Consider the following 14,274-nt stretch of genomic DNA (forward strand, 5'->3'; position numbering starts at 1 on the left):
TCAGATATCTACTGACATTCTTCCTTACTCCCCTCTGAGCTTCCCACTCAGCCCCTCTACCAGTGTTCTTTCCATCTCATCTGAAGACTTTTTGCAGTGGAAGCTCTTCAGGGAAGGACCTGTATTACCTCAGCTGGTTATACAGCATCCAGCACGTGGTAATTGCAACCAAAAGCATGTCATAACTGCAGTGTGCAGAGGATCTCGTTCAATTGCTTGATTCAACAGCAGCTCTACATCACCTGGCATAGGCTGCTCAGGCAGGGCTGCTTTGCCCTATGATGTGGTCAGCAGTAGGTGGCAAAGTAGTCCAACTCCCTTCCGATTAGTCACTGGAGGAGTGTACAGAACAAGGGCAGCTAACGTTCATCAGGTAGAGATGTGTGACACAAAAAGCAATTAATAGGTATAAGTGAAAGCAACTATGCATGTATATATTTATACATGTGTTAACCTATGTTATTTTAGCCCTGTTGCCTGTAAGGCAGAAATTAACTGTGATTGACTGAAAGCAGAGTCACATTTGTGTACCTTTGAAGTTAAAATTGGCTGCCACAGAGTGCCAGTTTGTGCTAAGTATACTGATACCACAGTAGTGTAAGTTAAAACATTTTCTCCAGTCTCAACAATCATTCTAATCAGTTTGCAAGGAGTTTAGTGGATAGTCAAACTGCCTTCAAGCATCTGACTTGGGAACTGTTACCATCTAGTGGGACCTTCCTTTCTCCTCTTGGCTGTAGAAAGGAAATCATGTACTTCTGTCTTCTGAATCATATTAAATGACTTCCCTAAAGCAAAAAAAATAAGAATATTCTCATAGAGGTCTGAGTCTGATCTCGTAGCAGAACTGAAGGACTCTTACTAAATTCAACAGCACCAGTGGAGGAAGTATTCTGCTGGGCTAATTCTTGATTATATCATACTTCTGTAAATCTGGACTAACAGTGATAAATGGTTTCTCCATTTATATTGATGTGTGTCACTAACAAATTTGGTCCAAGGTCTCCAGTACTGAGGTTATTTAAGAAATCTGAGCTCTAGCAAGGCTCAATTGTGCTAAGAGATGGAGAAGTATGGATCTCTCATGCTGTCCTCATTAGAGATGAATTGAGCTCTGTGACCTCTGCTGGGATTTCCAGCTATCTCCTCAGTCTTAGCATTTTCTTTAATTCCGTGTACCATCTCCTCTTCCTGAGACTGTAGTTTAGGTCCTTTTAGCTAATTTATTCTTACATCTTTAATGCACACACGATTTCTATGGCTTCCAAGGAAAGTTGTTGCTGAGAAAAGATTGTCAGGTCTTTCCTCTGCCAAAAAGCAATTTACCAGATGTCCCTGATGCATGCTTACTGACCACTGTCCCAGAGGAAAGTGTCAGGCTCTGCCTTGTTGTAAACTGGCTCATCTAGCTGTAGGTCTGGGAGGATATGCAAAACCTCCACAAAGAACAAGCTTCTGAAGATCATTATCTGTAATGTCCTTTGGAGCCGTTCACTGAAGGACCAAGGGAGAAAACTTACAGTGACCTTTTCTTCCAGCGGACATCTTCACCTCCACTGACATCGAGGAGTTCCTTCGGGAGGCTGCTTGTATGAAGGAGTTTGACCACCCGCATGTCACTAAGCTGATTGGTAAGCCAGCAGTGCTGCTCACTCCCTCAACATCCCCCCCAGCCTCACGTGCCCAGCAACACTGCTCTCCAAAAGCAGAATTGGTGCAGCGATCTCTGCGCTGTAGGGAGCAGCACCTGCACTTTCCAGGCCTAGAAGGGTTTGGAGTGCTGAAAACAAATATGTGCAGCCCTCATACACCTGCAATAAACATCTGTTATTTAAACTAATTCTCTGGTTCTTGAAACCTCTACAGAGCATACAAAGGAGTTTAGATCCTACCTGCCAAAAAATGCACATTTTTTCTGCAGTTTCAAAAAAGAATGGCATGGTAACCTCTAAGATTCCTCTTGGGCCTGCTCTGTTTGCTAAAACCCCTTTGCTGTGTGTGCATTCACTAGGAGTCAGTCTACGGAGCCGTCCCAAGGGTCGTCTCCCAATTCCCATGGTGATCCTGCCCTTCATGAAGCATGGAGACCTTCATGCTTTTCTGCTGATGTCAAGGATCGGTGAAAATCCTTTTGTAAGTCTTTCTTACTGTAGAATTCCTGTAGGGAGGGCATGGATTTTCAGAGAATGTGCTCAGATCAGTTTGGGTTCGGTCTTGCAGAGGCATTGGCAGATGATCAGATTTTGACACCAGAGGAAACTCTGATCAGATGTTGAAGTATTTAATCCCATGCACACTGAGAACCAAGTCCTGCTTTCCCTATATCCTCCTGTCCCTGGTCAGTAAGCTAGTAGAAAATGTTGCAATCCTGCCATAAGAAGTTGAAAGTTGAAATAACTCAGTTATTTCTTTCAGAACTTGCCTGTTCAGACACTCCTCAAGTTCATGATTGACATTGCCAGTGGGATGGAGTACTTGAGCTCAAAAAATTTCATACACAGAGACCTTGCAGCTCGGAACTGCATGTAAGTGAACCATGAACCATGAATTTTTAGAGAAAAGAAAGATCGGAGTGGATGAGGAAGGAATGAGAAGCCTTTTGCACAACAGAAGTGAGGAGGGATCCTCTTGGGGGATGTTGGCCCTTGCATCTAACTGACAGGAGGCATGGGAGAGTCTTGTCCATGAATGTACATGTATGAGGTGGTGGTACTGTGGGGGGCAACTGTTAGCCTTCAGCTGAGCTTCAAACTGACCATATTTAGAAGAAACTATTCCATCATTGGTTTGGACATACATATATTTTCAGAGGGTTGATTACAATGTTGTGTGTCAGCATGGGCTATTTGTTCCACTTTATAATGTAATCAACAGAAGAGAAAGGGTTTGTCTGGGTCAGAAGCTTTAAATATAGTCTGAAATCTCTATTTCTTGTAACTCTTTTGAAGACTTGATTATTGCAGTATAAGAAATGTAGAATTTCCTGGAAAGCAGGTGGAGAATGGCTAATGTGGAGAATGCCTTTAAAAATAATTGCCTGGTGAACACTATGTGATCCCACATTGCTGTTATGTCCCCAAATTGCCTTGCCTGCTTTGAAGTGAAGATAAATCCCTTTTTGTTCTTTCCTCTCTGCTTCTTTCCTGGGAGTGGAAAGGAACAACCCATTCTGGCAGGCAGAACTCTGCCTCTGAACAAAATGACAACAACCAATGAAATCTGCAGTGAGACACAGATTTCCAAAGGCATCTAAATGTCCAGCTGTACAGACAGCAGGCTGATAAGTAATAATGAAAAATGATGAATTAGCCTGCATTGACACTGCTGAGAAACTCCTATTGTTTTCCTATTTTATAATATTTTTAAAAAAGACAGTCTTCCTTTAGAGGAAACCAACTGCCTGTGTCATAACACCATCCTTTATGCAGCCTGGAGGCATGTCTTTATGGGCTTCACTTGTACTACCTACTGAAGTGTCTAGGTTTAAGTAAGTGTGTGACAGAGCAATTCAGGCTGTTAACTTGGCCAGAAGAGAATGGCTTACAGATGTAGTTTAGGCAGCTGTGATATGCATCTAGGCAAGGACCTTGTGTTTTTTGATTGCTTATACAAGGCATGGGCCTTAGTGATAGCAGTGAGCAATGCAGGTAAACACTATTGACCTTTGAACCTCTATAAAGTAGCTGAGTTCACTTTGGATGACAGTGCAGGACACCTGAACATGGCCATTTGTTTATTTCCTTATTCCTAATTATCTCTCTGTTAGTCTCAAGGAACTGATTAGAGACCACTGAATTATTTCACATCAGTTGTCAAGTAGATTAAGTCATTATCCTTCTGGGTAATACTTGATGACTAAACACCTCACTTCCCTGCCCAAGTAGTCCTGGTTATACCTCTTTTATTGCCTGAGGTGGCAAGTGAATGCTTTTCTTAGTCATTAAAACTTTCCCATAGGCTGGATGAGAACATGAATGTGAGTGTTGCAGACTTCGGGCTTTCTAAGAAAATCTACAGTGGAGACTACTACCGTCAGGGCTGTGCTTCCAAGCTGCCAGTGAAGTGGCTTGCTCTGGAAAGTCTGGCAGATAATCTGTACACAACACACAGTGACGTGGTGAGTTTTGCTCTGGTGCATTTGGGGACTGCTTGTATTTCTGCAGAACTGGAGGAAGAATCCTTCTGTAATCGTGGAGGGTGGGGAAAGGCCCTGGTGGCGGGAAAGGGAGTTTACCTGGTAGTCTGTGTTCGAGGGGCAGTGTCACCTCTGCCTTGAGTGCTCTCAGAACCCAAGATGTAAATTATGAGTGATTTATGGCAGAAGTGATGAACCCTTTTCTCATTTTCTTCTTGTCCTTTGAGCCTTCATTGTTCACTTCTTCCCCCTATCCTTTCCTTTACTTGTCTCTCTATCCTTCTCATTTTCTATTCTTTGGACAGTCTTTTACTCTTTCTCCTTGCTATTCTGCATTACAATCTGAAGGTGATCTAAATCTCTATTGCATACACTCATGTACATATGCAGGAATGGCACTCCATCATACAGAAGACATTGGTGGAACCATGGAATGAATACATCAGTGCTTACATACTCCTTCCCATAACTTCTCCCATTTGTCTGAGATTTTTGCTTCTCTTCTCTTTGGCATGGGGTAATTTTTGGTGGGAGTTGTTTTTTTTTTTTTTTTTTTTTTTTTTCTGTTATTATTTGTTTGGGAATGGAAAGAGGGTAGAGTGGTTGTTATCTTTTTCTGCTCTGATGCCTTATCCATTCTTCCTTTCTGCCTTCTGATCTGGTTTTGCAGATCTGGTTTTGCATTCGTTTTCTTCTCCAAACCTGTGGACTTGCCTTCAAATTTACCCATGTGTGTCTCTGACAGGAAACCAAGAGTGCCTTGTAGCTTGGCTACTGTGTTGCCTGGTGATTGCTACAACCACCGCAGGCAGTGTTTAGTGATTGCTGATCACAGTTCAGCCAGTTTACAACAGACACTGGGCAGGGTTTGCTTATGAAGATTTTTTTTTTTTCCACCTAACAGTCCAGTTTTGATTTAAAGTTAGAAGTATGACAGTACAAAGTACAGCACAAATCAGTGTGAGCCATAAGCAGTTTGTTCGTTGCTCTGCTTAGTGGCTAAACTCTTTCATTTGTGCCCGTACATTTCCAGTAATAGAGAATCTGTCTCCATGTATTAATTTGTGAGCTCCAAACCAAACTCTTTATGTAGCTGGGGACCACAAAGCTGATGCTACATCTCAAAATCATGAGTAAAAGGTGCCTGGGAGAAGTTTATAGGTGGGAGACAGCGATACCTCCAAGAGCCTTCTGCTCCACTGCAGGATGGGACTGGTCAACAGACGATGTGTTGGCATCAGCAGCATCTGATTTTATTTTGTTTTCTAGCTAGAGTAGGGCCAGCATCACTGCTGCTCACATGACGTAACCCCAACAAGCAGGGAACTTTGTTCATCGGTTCTCTGTGCTGTTCCCTTTCAGTGGGCGTTTGGGGTGACCATGTGGGAGATTGTGACCCGAGGACAAACCCCTTATGCTGGCATTGAGAATGCAGAAATCTACAACTACCTCATCAGTGGGAACAGGCTGAAGCAGCCGCCGGAGTGCCTGGAAGATGTGTGAGTACTTCCTCTCCCTGCAGACACATGGTTCCTTGAGAAGTTTGGCTTACGGGAACGAAACGGGGGCAGCTGGCTGACCCTGCAGCCTGAATCCATCCACTTTCCATCACACAAAAGCATTCACTATAGAGTCTCTGGGTTAGCTATCAAACTCTCTCTGTTGGCAGAACTCCCTGGAACCTGTGGTAGCTCCGCAAGCAGCCAGCTTGGCTGAGGAGTTTGAACAGTGTCAATGCTAGAAGCTCTTGGCTGTATGGAAACTGTAACTATGTCTCCAGAAGCTCACTGTTCCCTGTCTTCTCAGGCCAGCATCTAAGAAAAGAGATGAATTTCATCGTACAGCCTGAAGCAAGATTACAAGGAAACAAGATTGCAGAGGCTGTGTGAGCCTTTCAAACCTAGGTCCAGTTATCAAAATTGCACCTAATATTCACACAGAAATATCAGGATGACAGAGGGATAGGAGACAAGAATATATATAATGTTCTGTAGATCAAGGTCCCACCTTAAATTGCAGGTGGAAACAAAACCAGAACACTGTTGTGGATATGGGTTTCAGACATTTCCAGACTGAAAGGAAGCACTCAGGTAGTTTGCTGGTGTGTTGCAGCCCATGCTCCTGCCTTATTCCTGTGGCATATCTGCAAACACTGGCTTTGGTGGCCTTTTAAATTTGTACATTTTGTGTAAAAGCGACAAGAAGAACTCCCCTTTCTTCCCCCTTTCTTCCTGCTATGACAGTGGAATATATTTCATGTGCCTTCCTTTTCCTCTGCTTTTTTTTTTTCCCCTTTTTTTCAGTGTAAGGGAATAATCTGTGTCTTGTTACTGAAACTGTGCACTTTTGTTTCTCAGCATTTCATTTTGACTGTTCCCAAGCTTAAATGAAAACATAGTTATGCCACTTCTTAAAATCATTGTATGTCTGCCTCTTGACTGCTGTGAGTAGCTTTGGTTCCCAGTTGTGGCTATAAGGGCCAAAAATAGAAAAGGGATGCAATGAACTGCTAGACACTGAAGAAAAATGCATAAGAAAACTACCAAAAAAATATACAACTTCATTTTGAGAGGCCATTGAGCCTCTTTTGATTGAAACCGATGGGATACACTCAAAACACTTCCCTACATGCTCACCCTCAGCTTGTGCTGATGGCCACTGGCAGTGGCAAGGTCCTGGTGGGCTGTTGGGCTGATCCAATACAGCTGGTAGGTCTTTCCCCTTCTTTCGAATGAATTTCTGCTGTTCACAGGGTGGGATAAAAGAATGTATTTAATTTGTTGCTGCAGAGTAGGGAGTTTCTGTTTTATATGGAGCACTTATAGTTATTTCAACCACTCGCAAGGGGCGCAATTCAGGATTGAGATAAAAGAGGCATTGAAGCTTTCTATAAAACTAGTGTGAAATCCAAGAGGCTCATAAAGCTGATAGAGAGCAAGGGAGGTAAAAGCAAAGTAAAGGCCATCATGAAATGCTTCATTTCCCAGTGAGGGCCATCTTCAGATTTTTTCCACTTACAAGTTTAACTGAGGTTGTTTGTCCATGGTGTTTTCCAGTGCCAGCACTGTGTTTTGTCCCTGCTCCCCACAGAACTGGTGACAATGAAGAAACAGGAGCACAGCTGTGGCTTTGGTGGGTGATGTGCAGGAAGGAGAACGATGGCTCTGGCCATTCTCCAGCCACGCTAGAGGCATCACCCTGTGTTCTGTGTGGATGCTGATACTGATGACATCTTGCATCAGCCCTCAGGCAACCAGAACTCTCAGCTGGTGTTTGACCACAGGATAAACACTGCCTGCGTGGCAGGATGGAGCCTGTGGCCAGCACTAGGCAGGCCTTGAAGTTCAGGGTTTTGGGTTTTTTTTTTTTGGTACTCTCTAATTATTTTGATTAAAGTGCTTTTGAAAATAGGAAGAAACAAGGATTTTAAATCCATAAAACCTGTCTAAGTCCCATCAGCTACACAGGGCCCATGGTGTTTGTTAATTGTGATTGCAAAAATAAATGCCTCCCTAAATGTTTGCAATACCCCCCGAGACATACCCAATCTCACTATTAAAAAGAAAAGGTGTGCAAATCTTATGCAAAAAATCACACACCAAATCTAGAATTCTTGCCATTCTCTGTTTTCTCTGTTGAGTGAAGCCAGTGCCTTGGTGGAGGTCAGAACCTACTCACTCATGTCTTACGTTAGGGATTTTGGAGGCCTTAGGGTAACAGTTCTTTCCCAAGGCACCCTTGAAGTGGTGAAGAACTGCATGAGCTTCAGTGTTACAGAGGTGAGATGGAGCCTTCTGACAGCTCGTGAAGAGCTGGCTCTGTTCACCTCTGCAAAGATCCTCTCATTTGATGCCTGTGCTGGACTGCACAGAGTTGCTGCTGGGTTGTGCAGGGCTAGATGCGTTGTGTCTCAATGCTCTTCTTCTGTGTTGCAGCTACGATCTCATGTGCAGATGTTGGCATCCTGAGCCCAAGCTACGCCCAAGCTTTGGAGTGCTTCGGTCCCAGCTGGAAATGATTCGGGGGAGGATGTCCACACTCTCTTTAAGCCAAGACCCTCTCTATGTCAACATTGGGAAGGACAAAGAGTCATCTGTCAGTGACCCTGCCGTGCACACCTCTTTTGGAAACACGGACGGTGATGAGACCATTGCTGGGGCAGCAGCTGCTGCTGTCACGAGTGACTATCGCTACATCATGAGCCCCTTGTGCCTTGGAGATGATGTCGAGGGTGAAAGGCATCCAGATGGGCAGGAAGGGGAGAACAAAAGCCTTCTGTATGAGCTGGAGACAGAAGGAGAGAAAAGTTGTTAGTCTGTACATAGCAGTGACACTCTGCTTCTCGGGGACGGGATGTGTGCAGCCACAGTGCCGTATCGCCTGGGTCTCTGATGCCGGATCTGGAATGGCTTTGAACAGCACAGGCCGGAGCTCTTGGGCAGCTTTGGCAGCTTTCATTTCTGTGTGGGCTGCAGTTGCGGACAGCTTGTATGGACCACGGCCCTGACATGCCCTTGGATTTCGGGAGGGAGGTGGTAGGGTGGCAGGCCGTTCACATCCCGCAGAAAGAAGGTCAAAGCCAAGGTGGGCAGTCAGAGCCTCTGCTCTGGTCTTTCTCACTGGCAGCTGGAGCAGAGCTGAACGCACCTTCTGTTCAGTCAGTGCTCGCTCTTGTGTAGATGTTGTCTTTGATCCTGGCTGCGTGACTTCGGGACCTCTGAAAACACTAGTGGGTATTTACACTGTCATCAGGACACTGGGGGAAGTTCCTCTTGTGTTCACTCAGCAGTGCTGCCTAGATGTCTTGCCTACCTCAGTGGTTCTCAAACTGCAGTTTGCAGATATGCATTCATCCAACATTGAACATCTGGCACATTTCATGCAGTAACACTCGCTGCTCCCTCTGCCCAGCGCCCTTTTAAGGTACTCAGACTTGCAGGGAGCGATGAAATTAGAAAAAAAGTGGAACATCCCCCTCCACCCCGCATACCTCTTTTCTGTGGTTTTTTTTTTTTCCTGTTTGGTGCTGGTTTGGGCCTGACCAGCCTTGCAGCTGGCCTTCAAATGGGAAGGGAGGGAGAGCAGCTGGCATGGGTGAGGACAGAATCCAACTTCAAAGGAATTGAGAGGAAACTGTGTAGAGAGGACTTGCTGGCAGTGTGGGGAAGCAGTGCTAATTGATGCAAAATGCTGCCCTCCAGGAGAGAAAGGAGACTGCTTAGATAGAGAATGGCAGACACGCAGGAGACTGCTTAGATAGAGAATGGCAGACACGCATCACTTTCAGCAGGAGCAGGATTCAGCATTTGCTTGAAAGTAGGATTTCTTTAATCTTTCTCTTTTTAACCATCCTCTGACTTTTTCAAACAATCCAGTGCTGTAGCTGCTGTGGTGAAGGTCTGAAGTCACTTTGGGGAAGGTATGTGTGAGATGGGGGGAAGGAACCAACAGGGAAGCCTCTTTCTAAAGAGAGAGTCCTTATCACGAAAAAGCTTGAGAACCACTGGCTGTCTTATTTAGGAGGTCTTCTGGCACACTGTAAAAGCCACATCAGATTGTAGACCCGTATCACTGCAGCCTTCCACACAGGGCAAAATTGATGGTTTTGCTCTTTGGGTTCTGTTTTCCAATCAGCATGTCTGACTCACTGTAACTGCAAGCGCTTTTGTGGTTTTTAATAATTTAATATTTTAATGTAAAATCAGCATTTGTTTTGTGTAGTGTTTCCCAACAAGGAAGTGCAGCTACATCTTACTCTAGTTATCCTAAATATTTGCTAGATCTTCATTTGTTTTATTTTCAGTGTGCTGAAAACTCAGCAGTATCACAGGACTTAGGATTCCACACTGCTTTTCCTCAGACACAAATACCACCAATGTCGTCGCTTGCCAGGTTGGCGAAGGTGGGACCAATGAGCCAAGATAGACTTCAGGCTCGGTATGAGGACACCCTATCATTCAATGCCCCATTCTTGGCTGTTGCCAGGTGAGGGGCTAACTACAAAATTTGGGTCCAGTTTCATCCCTTGCTGAGAGCACCTTCCTAGGGAAGGGAAAGTTCAATCTGGGGCTTGGGAAGGGGTCCTTTCTGTAAGATTTCCTACTACCCAGTGCTGCCCTACAGCTGGAAGCCCAGTACGGTTTCTTGGTCACAAACTGCAAAACTTTACACCCCGGGCAGTACGGGTTTTTTTCATCATTTAGCTGGATCGCTGTCAATGCAGGGGAGAAAATAACAGCTAACAAAGGTTAGCAGAAACCTGTGCAGTGCACACATTGGCAGTGAGGGCAGAAGGCTATGCTCCCTGTAGCTGCCTGGGAAGCGCAGATGTACATAGAGACTCTAACTTTGGGAAGCATGTCATAGTTTTTATGCATTTTTTTAAATAATAAAACATGTACTGTGTCTGAGTCCCAGCCTGTTATCTGTGGCAGAGTTTGTGGGGATGCTCTGAATGGATCTTCCTTGTTGGGTGGGTACATTGGTAACGTGGGCTTGTCTCCCAGGGAGCCTCAGCCCGAGCCGAAAGCCTTCAGCGACCTCCATGGAGGCAGGCAGTGCCACATCCCACTTAGGTGCCGGCAGCCTCTGCACTCATTCCTTCTCCCTGCCCTCCACTGACTGCACTCCCTGAGGAGGACAGCCTTGGAGGAGGTGGTTGGAACTCTGCTGCTGAATCAAATGTTCCCAATGCAACGCAGAAAAGCCCATGGGTTTCCAGCTCGCTGAGAAGAAGAGATGCACATCACACGTTCATTATTCATCAGCCAGCAGCACAGTGCACGGCCTCTGCCTATACATTCCCACCAGGAGGATGAGCGATGGCGAGCAGTGGGAGGGAGTGCTCACCCCCATCTGCTGCGCAGGGAGAATGACTTCCGAAGCACGGAGTGGCTGACTTGGTTAGTATTGTGAGGTTCCAGTGCTCAGCGCCATCCCTTGGATCTGGTTCAAAGGATGATTGAATCCTTTTGCACACGAGCCCGGTCAGATCAGGTACACAAGCAGCAGCAGAGGGAGAGTCGCTGTGGGAAGAGGAGGAGAGGAAATAGAAAGATGGCATTGGAGGATGCAGTGCTGCTCTGTGCCAGGAGTTCTGATGCAGGCACTGTCATGCCATACTGGTTTCTTAAAAAGCCCAACAACGAGGCCTTGAGGGCTTTACTCAGTTAAAACACTCACTGGAGTCAAATACATTTAATTTTGAGTAAAAGACTGTGCCTTGCAGGACAGAGAAAATACACACTTGCATGTGTATTTGTTCCCAGTTTACATTGCATTTTGCTGGCATTATTCATTGTCTAATGCTTAGCTGCCAGCTTTTGCCAATTCCCACTTTTTTCAAGCAGAAATTTCTGTAGAGGTTATTTTGGAGCTGAGGAAACTCAGCTCTGAGTTTGGTTTGAATTTCAGGTACTCCTACGTGCAGCCAGGAGCTGGACTCAGTCATCTTTACAGGTCCTTCCCAACCCAGGATACAAAAGCTGTGAGGGACAGCAGGTGCAGGCGGTGATCAGGAAGCTCTGTTACCATGGGAAACCAAGTCGAAATCGATCACTTGGTCCAGGAACACCGACAGACGTGGGCTTTGGTCGCGTGGGCTCCGTCACAGATGAGGAACTCGGCGTCAGCGTGAATCAGACTCCAGTCACTGTCCTGAAGTCTTGTGGCAAAGCCAGGACAATGGAGCCCTGCTTACTGATTGCCCTGGGGGCCCTCTGGCTTCAGGCATGCCAAATCAACAACAGCGCTGAAACAAGGGGCTGGGTAGTGCCAGCTTCTTGGCCCAGGCTGCCCAGATCCAGTTTCCTCCAGTTTCTTTTCAGGGCTAAAATCGAGCTGGAAGATTCATCTCACCCGGGGCAGTGGGTTGCACTTGTTGCTTTAAGTTCTGATGTGTTCAGTAGGGATTTAATGGGACTAGATGAGCTTCTAGAAGGTCTTTATAGAAGCTGTGTTTTGGCAGCGTGCTGCGTGAGGGGATGGGACTTGGTGGTGAGGAAGGAGGGTTTGCATGCAGACGCGATCTGGTTGTGAATAAAAGATACTGCACGACCCGCTGGAGAACACACGTCAGTGAAGGTGACAAAGAGTGGGAGCAGAGAAACTACAGAGCAGGTGAGAGCAGCGCTCTGCCCACGGCCATTAGCACAGCAAATTTGGGAGCTCGCTGCTCTCCCAGCTAATCCGTATGACAGCGATCCTGGCCGCTACCCTGTCGTTAACCGAGCTGCGTGGGAGCGCACTGCCAACAGCTGGTGTGTGCTGCTGCTGCAGCCACTGCTGCCTGTGTGCTGCCAGCCTGGAGCAGGGGGCCCTGGTCATTTGCTGCTGCCTCTGCTTCTTTCCCCTTAATAAACTGCATTGAAATGAGCTATAAAACCCACAACGGCTCAAATTGCTAAACAAAGTATGCCAGCATGCCGCCATCAACGTCAGGCCTAATCAGTATGTTTCCCAGGTTTATCTGTCTGCCTTATTCCTCCTCTTGCACAAAGGTACCTAAGGAGAAGCAGGAGGGTTTTGCAGGCATGCGGGCTGAGCCATAACAGCCTTTCAGTGCCCGTCATCTTGTACACAGGCTGCAGAGCACGCAGGTAATGGAAGATGCAGACCTGGGGGCTACTACAAAAGGGACGGGGCAGGATGTGATGCGAGTGCCGTGCTGCCAATACCAACAATGTCAAATCCTGGCATCCCGGCTCAGACCAGCATTTATACTGACCGAGCAGCTGGGGCAGCTTATGACCATCCCTTTGTATTTGCTTGCTCCCCCTGCTGCAGTTTGGGATCCTGGCGCTGTGGATGGTGAGGTGTAAGACTGCAGAGGCTACACGCAGGCAGCTGAAGCACGGTCATGCGTCTCCACCGGCGCTGCTGCGGGGGTGGAAATCTCTGGCAGAGCTAACAGCCGGTAACTGCTCACCCCCTGATTGACGCCAGCCCGTCTGCCAATGCTCACAGCTGCACCAGTGCCATCTCATCGAGGCTGCTGCACCGGGCCGTACCTGGGGCAGCGACCTGCCTCACTGCTTGAAAGGGTGTCTGCATTTTCTGCTTATAAATGGAGTCTCGTGGGCCAACGTCTGCATTGCTCAGGATTGCTGCCCTGCCAAAGGGCCAACTTTTTTCTGCAGGCATAATCAGGCAAAAATTCAAACGGAAAGAGCTGGATCTATTTATAGCAGGAAATAGCCTGGCTTGATTTTCTCCATTTTCTCCCTTAATACACTCAGGGAAACGTTCCCAGCCTAAAAAACGTTCCCATATAACTGCAGGGCTGCAGCACTGGGACTGCACACAACGGCTGGCCCACAGGAGCTCTGTTTGGGGATTTAGCTCTTGCATTTGGCAGTCGCTGTGTCAGCAGAGCAAAGCTCACCCAACACAGGCCGGTTCCCTGCTATAACACAGCACATAGCCTGCAGCCTGCCAGCCCACCTGGCCTGCCCCTGGAGGAAGATAGGCTTCCTGGGGTGGCTGGGATCCTTTTCCCTCCCGGTGCTTGTGCTGTAGTGCTGCTGAGCATCACTGAGCCTCTGTGCCAGTCCCTCAGCAGGGGTGATGAGCAGCTCCCTGTGGACATCCATGGGATGTTGCCTGACCAAGGCTGGCAAGAGCTCAAAATCGTGTTTTACAGCTTGCCTGTTTCTAGACAAATTCTTACTGGCATCAGAAAATCTGTGACTGTAGAAAATCTGTGCTTGCCTTCATTCCAGGAAGGCTCTAAAATTTCACTGGAAAAAAACAGCGGATTTCTTTTTTAGGTAAATATCTTGCAAGTGTTGCAGACAATAGACTGTCACTGACAATGAACTCTGAAAATTAGGAGTTGTTCTTAGCTCGCTGTTAGCAAAATGTGGGTAAAATCTCCAAAACAACAAGGTTTCATTCTCATGCAGAGCAGGGCAAGGTACAGTCTGGCTTCCCCCAGGTTTTCTGCTCCTGGAGCTGCAAACACAGCTGGAAGCACAGGGCTGCCTTGTTTTCACCAGAAATTCATAGGATCATAGAATGGCCTGGGTTGAAAACGACCATAATGATCATCTAGTTTCAACCCCCTTGCTTTGTGGGTCACCAACCACTAGACAAAGCACAGCAATGTGGATGAACCCACAGATAACGTCAGTTTTCTTCCC

The 14,274-nt window shown here is 46.6% G+C and overlaps 1 protein-coding gene across 4 annotated transcripts in view; it reads left to right on the forward strand.

Annotated features, from left to right (window-relative positions):
* Positions 1 to 10,545, forward strand: part of TYRO3 (TYRO3 protein tyrosine kinase) — a 39,663-nt gene extending 29,118 nt beyond the window's left edge. For all 4 annotated transcript variants that reach the window (XM_031593528.2, XM_090140991.1, XM_090140993.1 and 1 more), the window contains 6 exons: positions 1,539 to 1,631; positions 2,012 to 2,133; positions 2,416 to 2,525; positions 3,958 to 4,117; positions 5,498 to 5,634; positions 8,071 to 10,545. In XM_031593528.2, the coding sequence (XP_031449388.2) occupies positions 1,539 to 1,631; positions 2,012 to 2,133; positions 2,416 to 2,525; positions 3,958 to 4,117; positions 5,498 to 5,634; positions 8,071 to 8,449 (1,001 nt within the window). In that variant the 3' untranslated portion in view covers positions 8,450 to 10,545. The remainder of the gene's footprint in view (positions 1 to 1,538; positions 1,632 to 2,011; positions 2,134 to 2,415; positions 2,526 to 3,957; positions 4,118 to 5,497; positions 5,635 to 8,070) is intronic.
* Positions 10,546 to 14,274: the final 3,729 nt, after the last annotated feature.

Source organism: Phasianus colchicus, chromosome 5, assembly GCF_987193195.1.
Source record: "Phasianus colchicus chromosome 5, bPhaCol1.hap1.1, whole genome shotgun sequence".
In the NCBI taxonomy this organism is placed as follows: Eukaryota; Metazoa; Chordata; class Aves; order Galliformes; family Phasianidae; genus Phasianus; species Phasianus colchicus.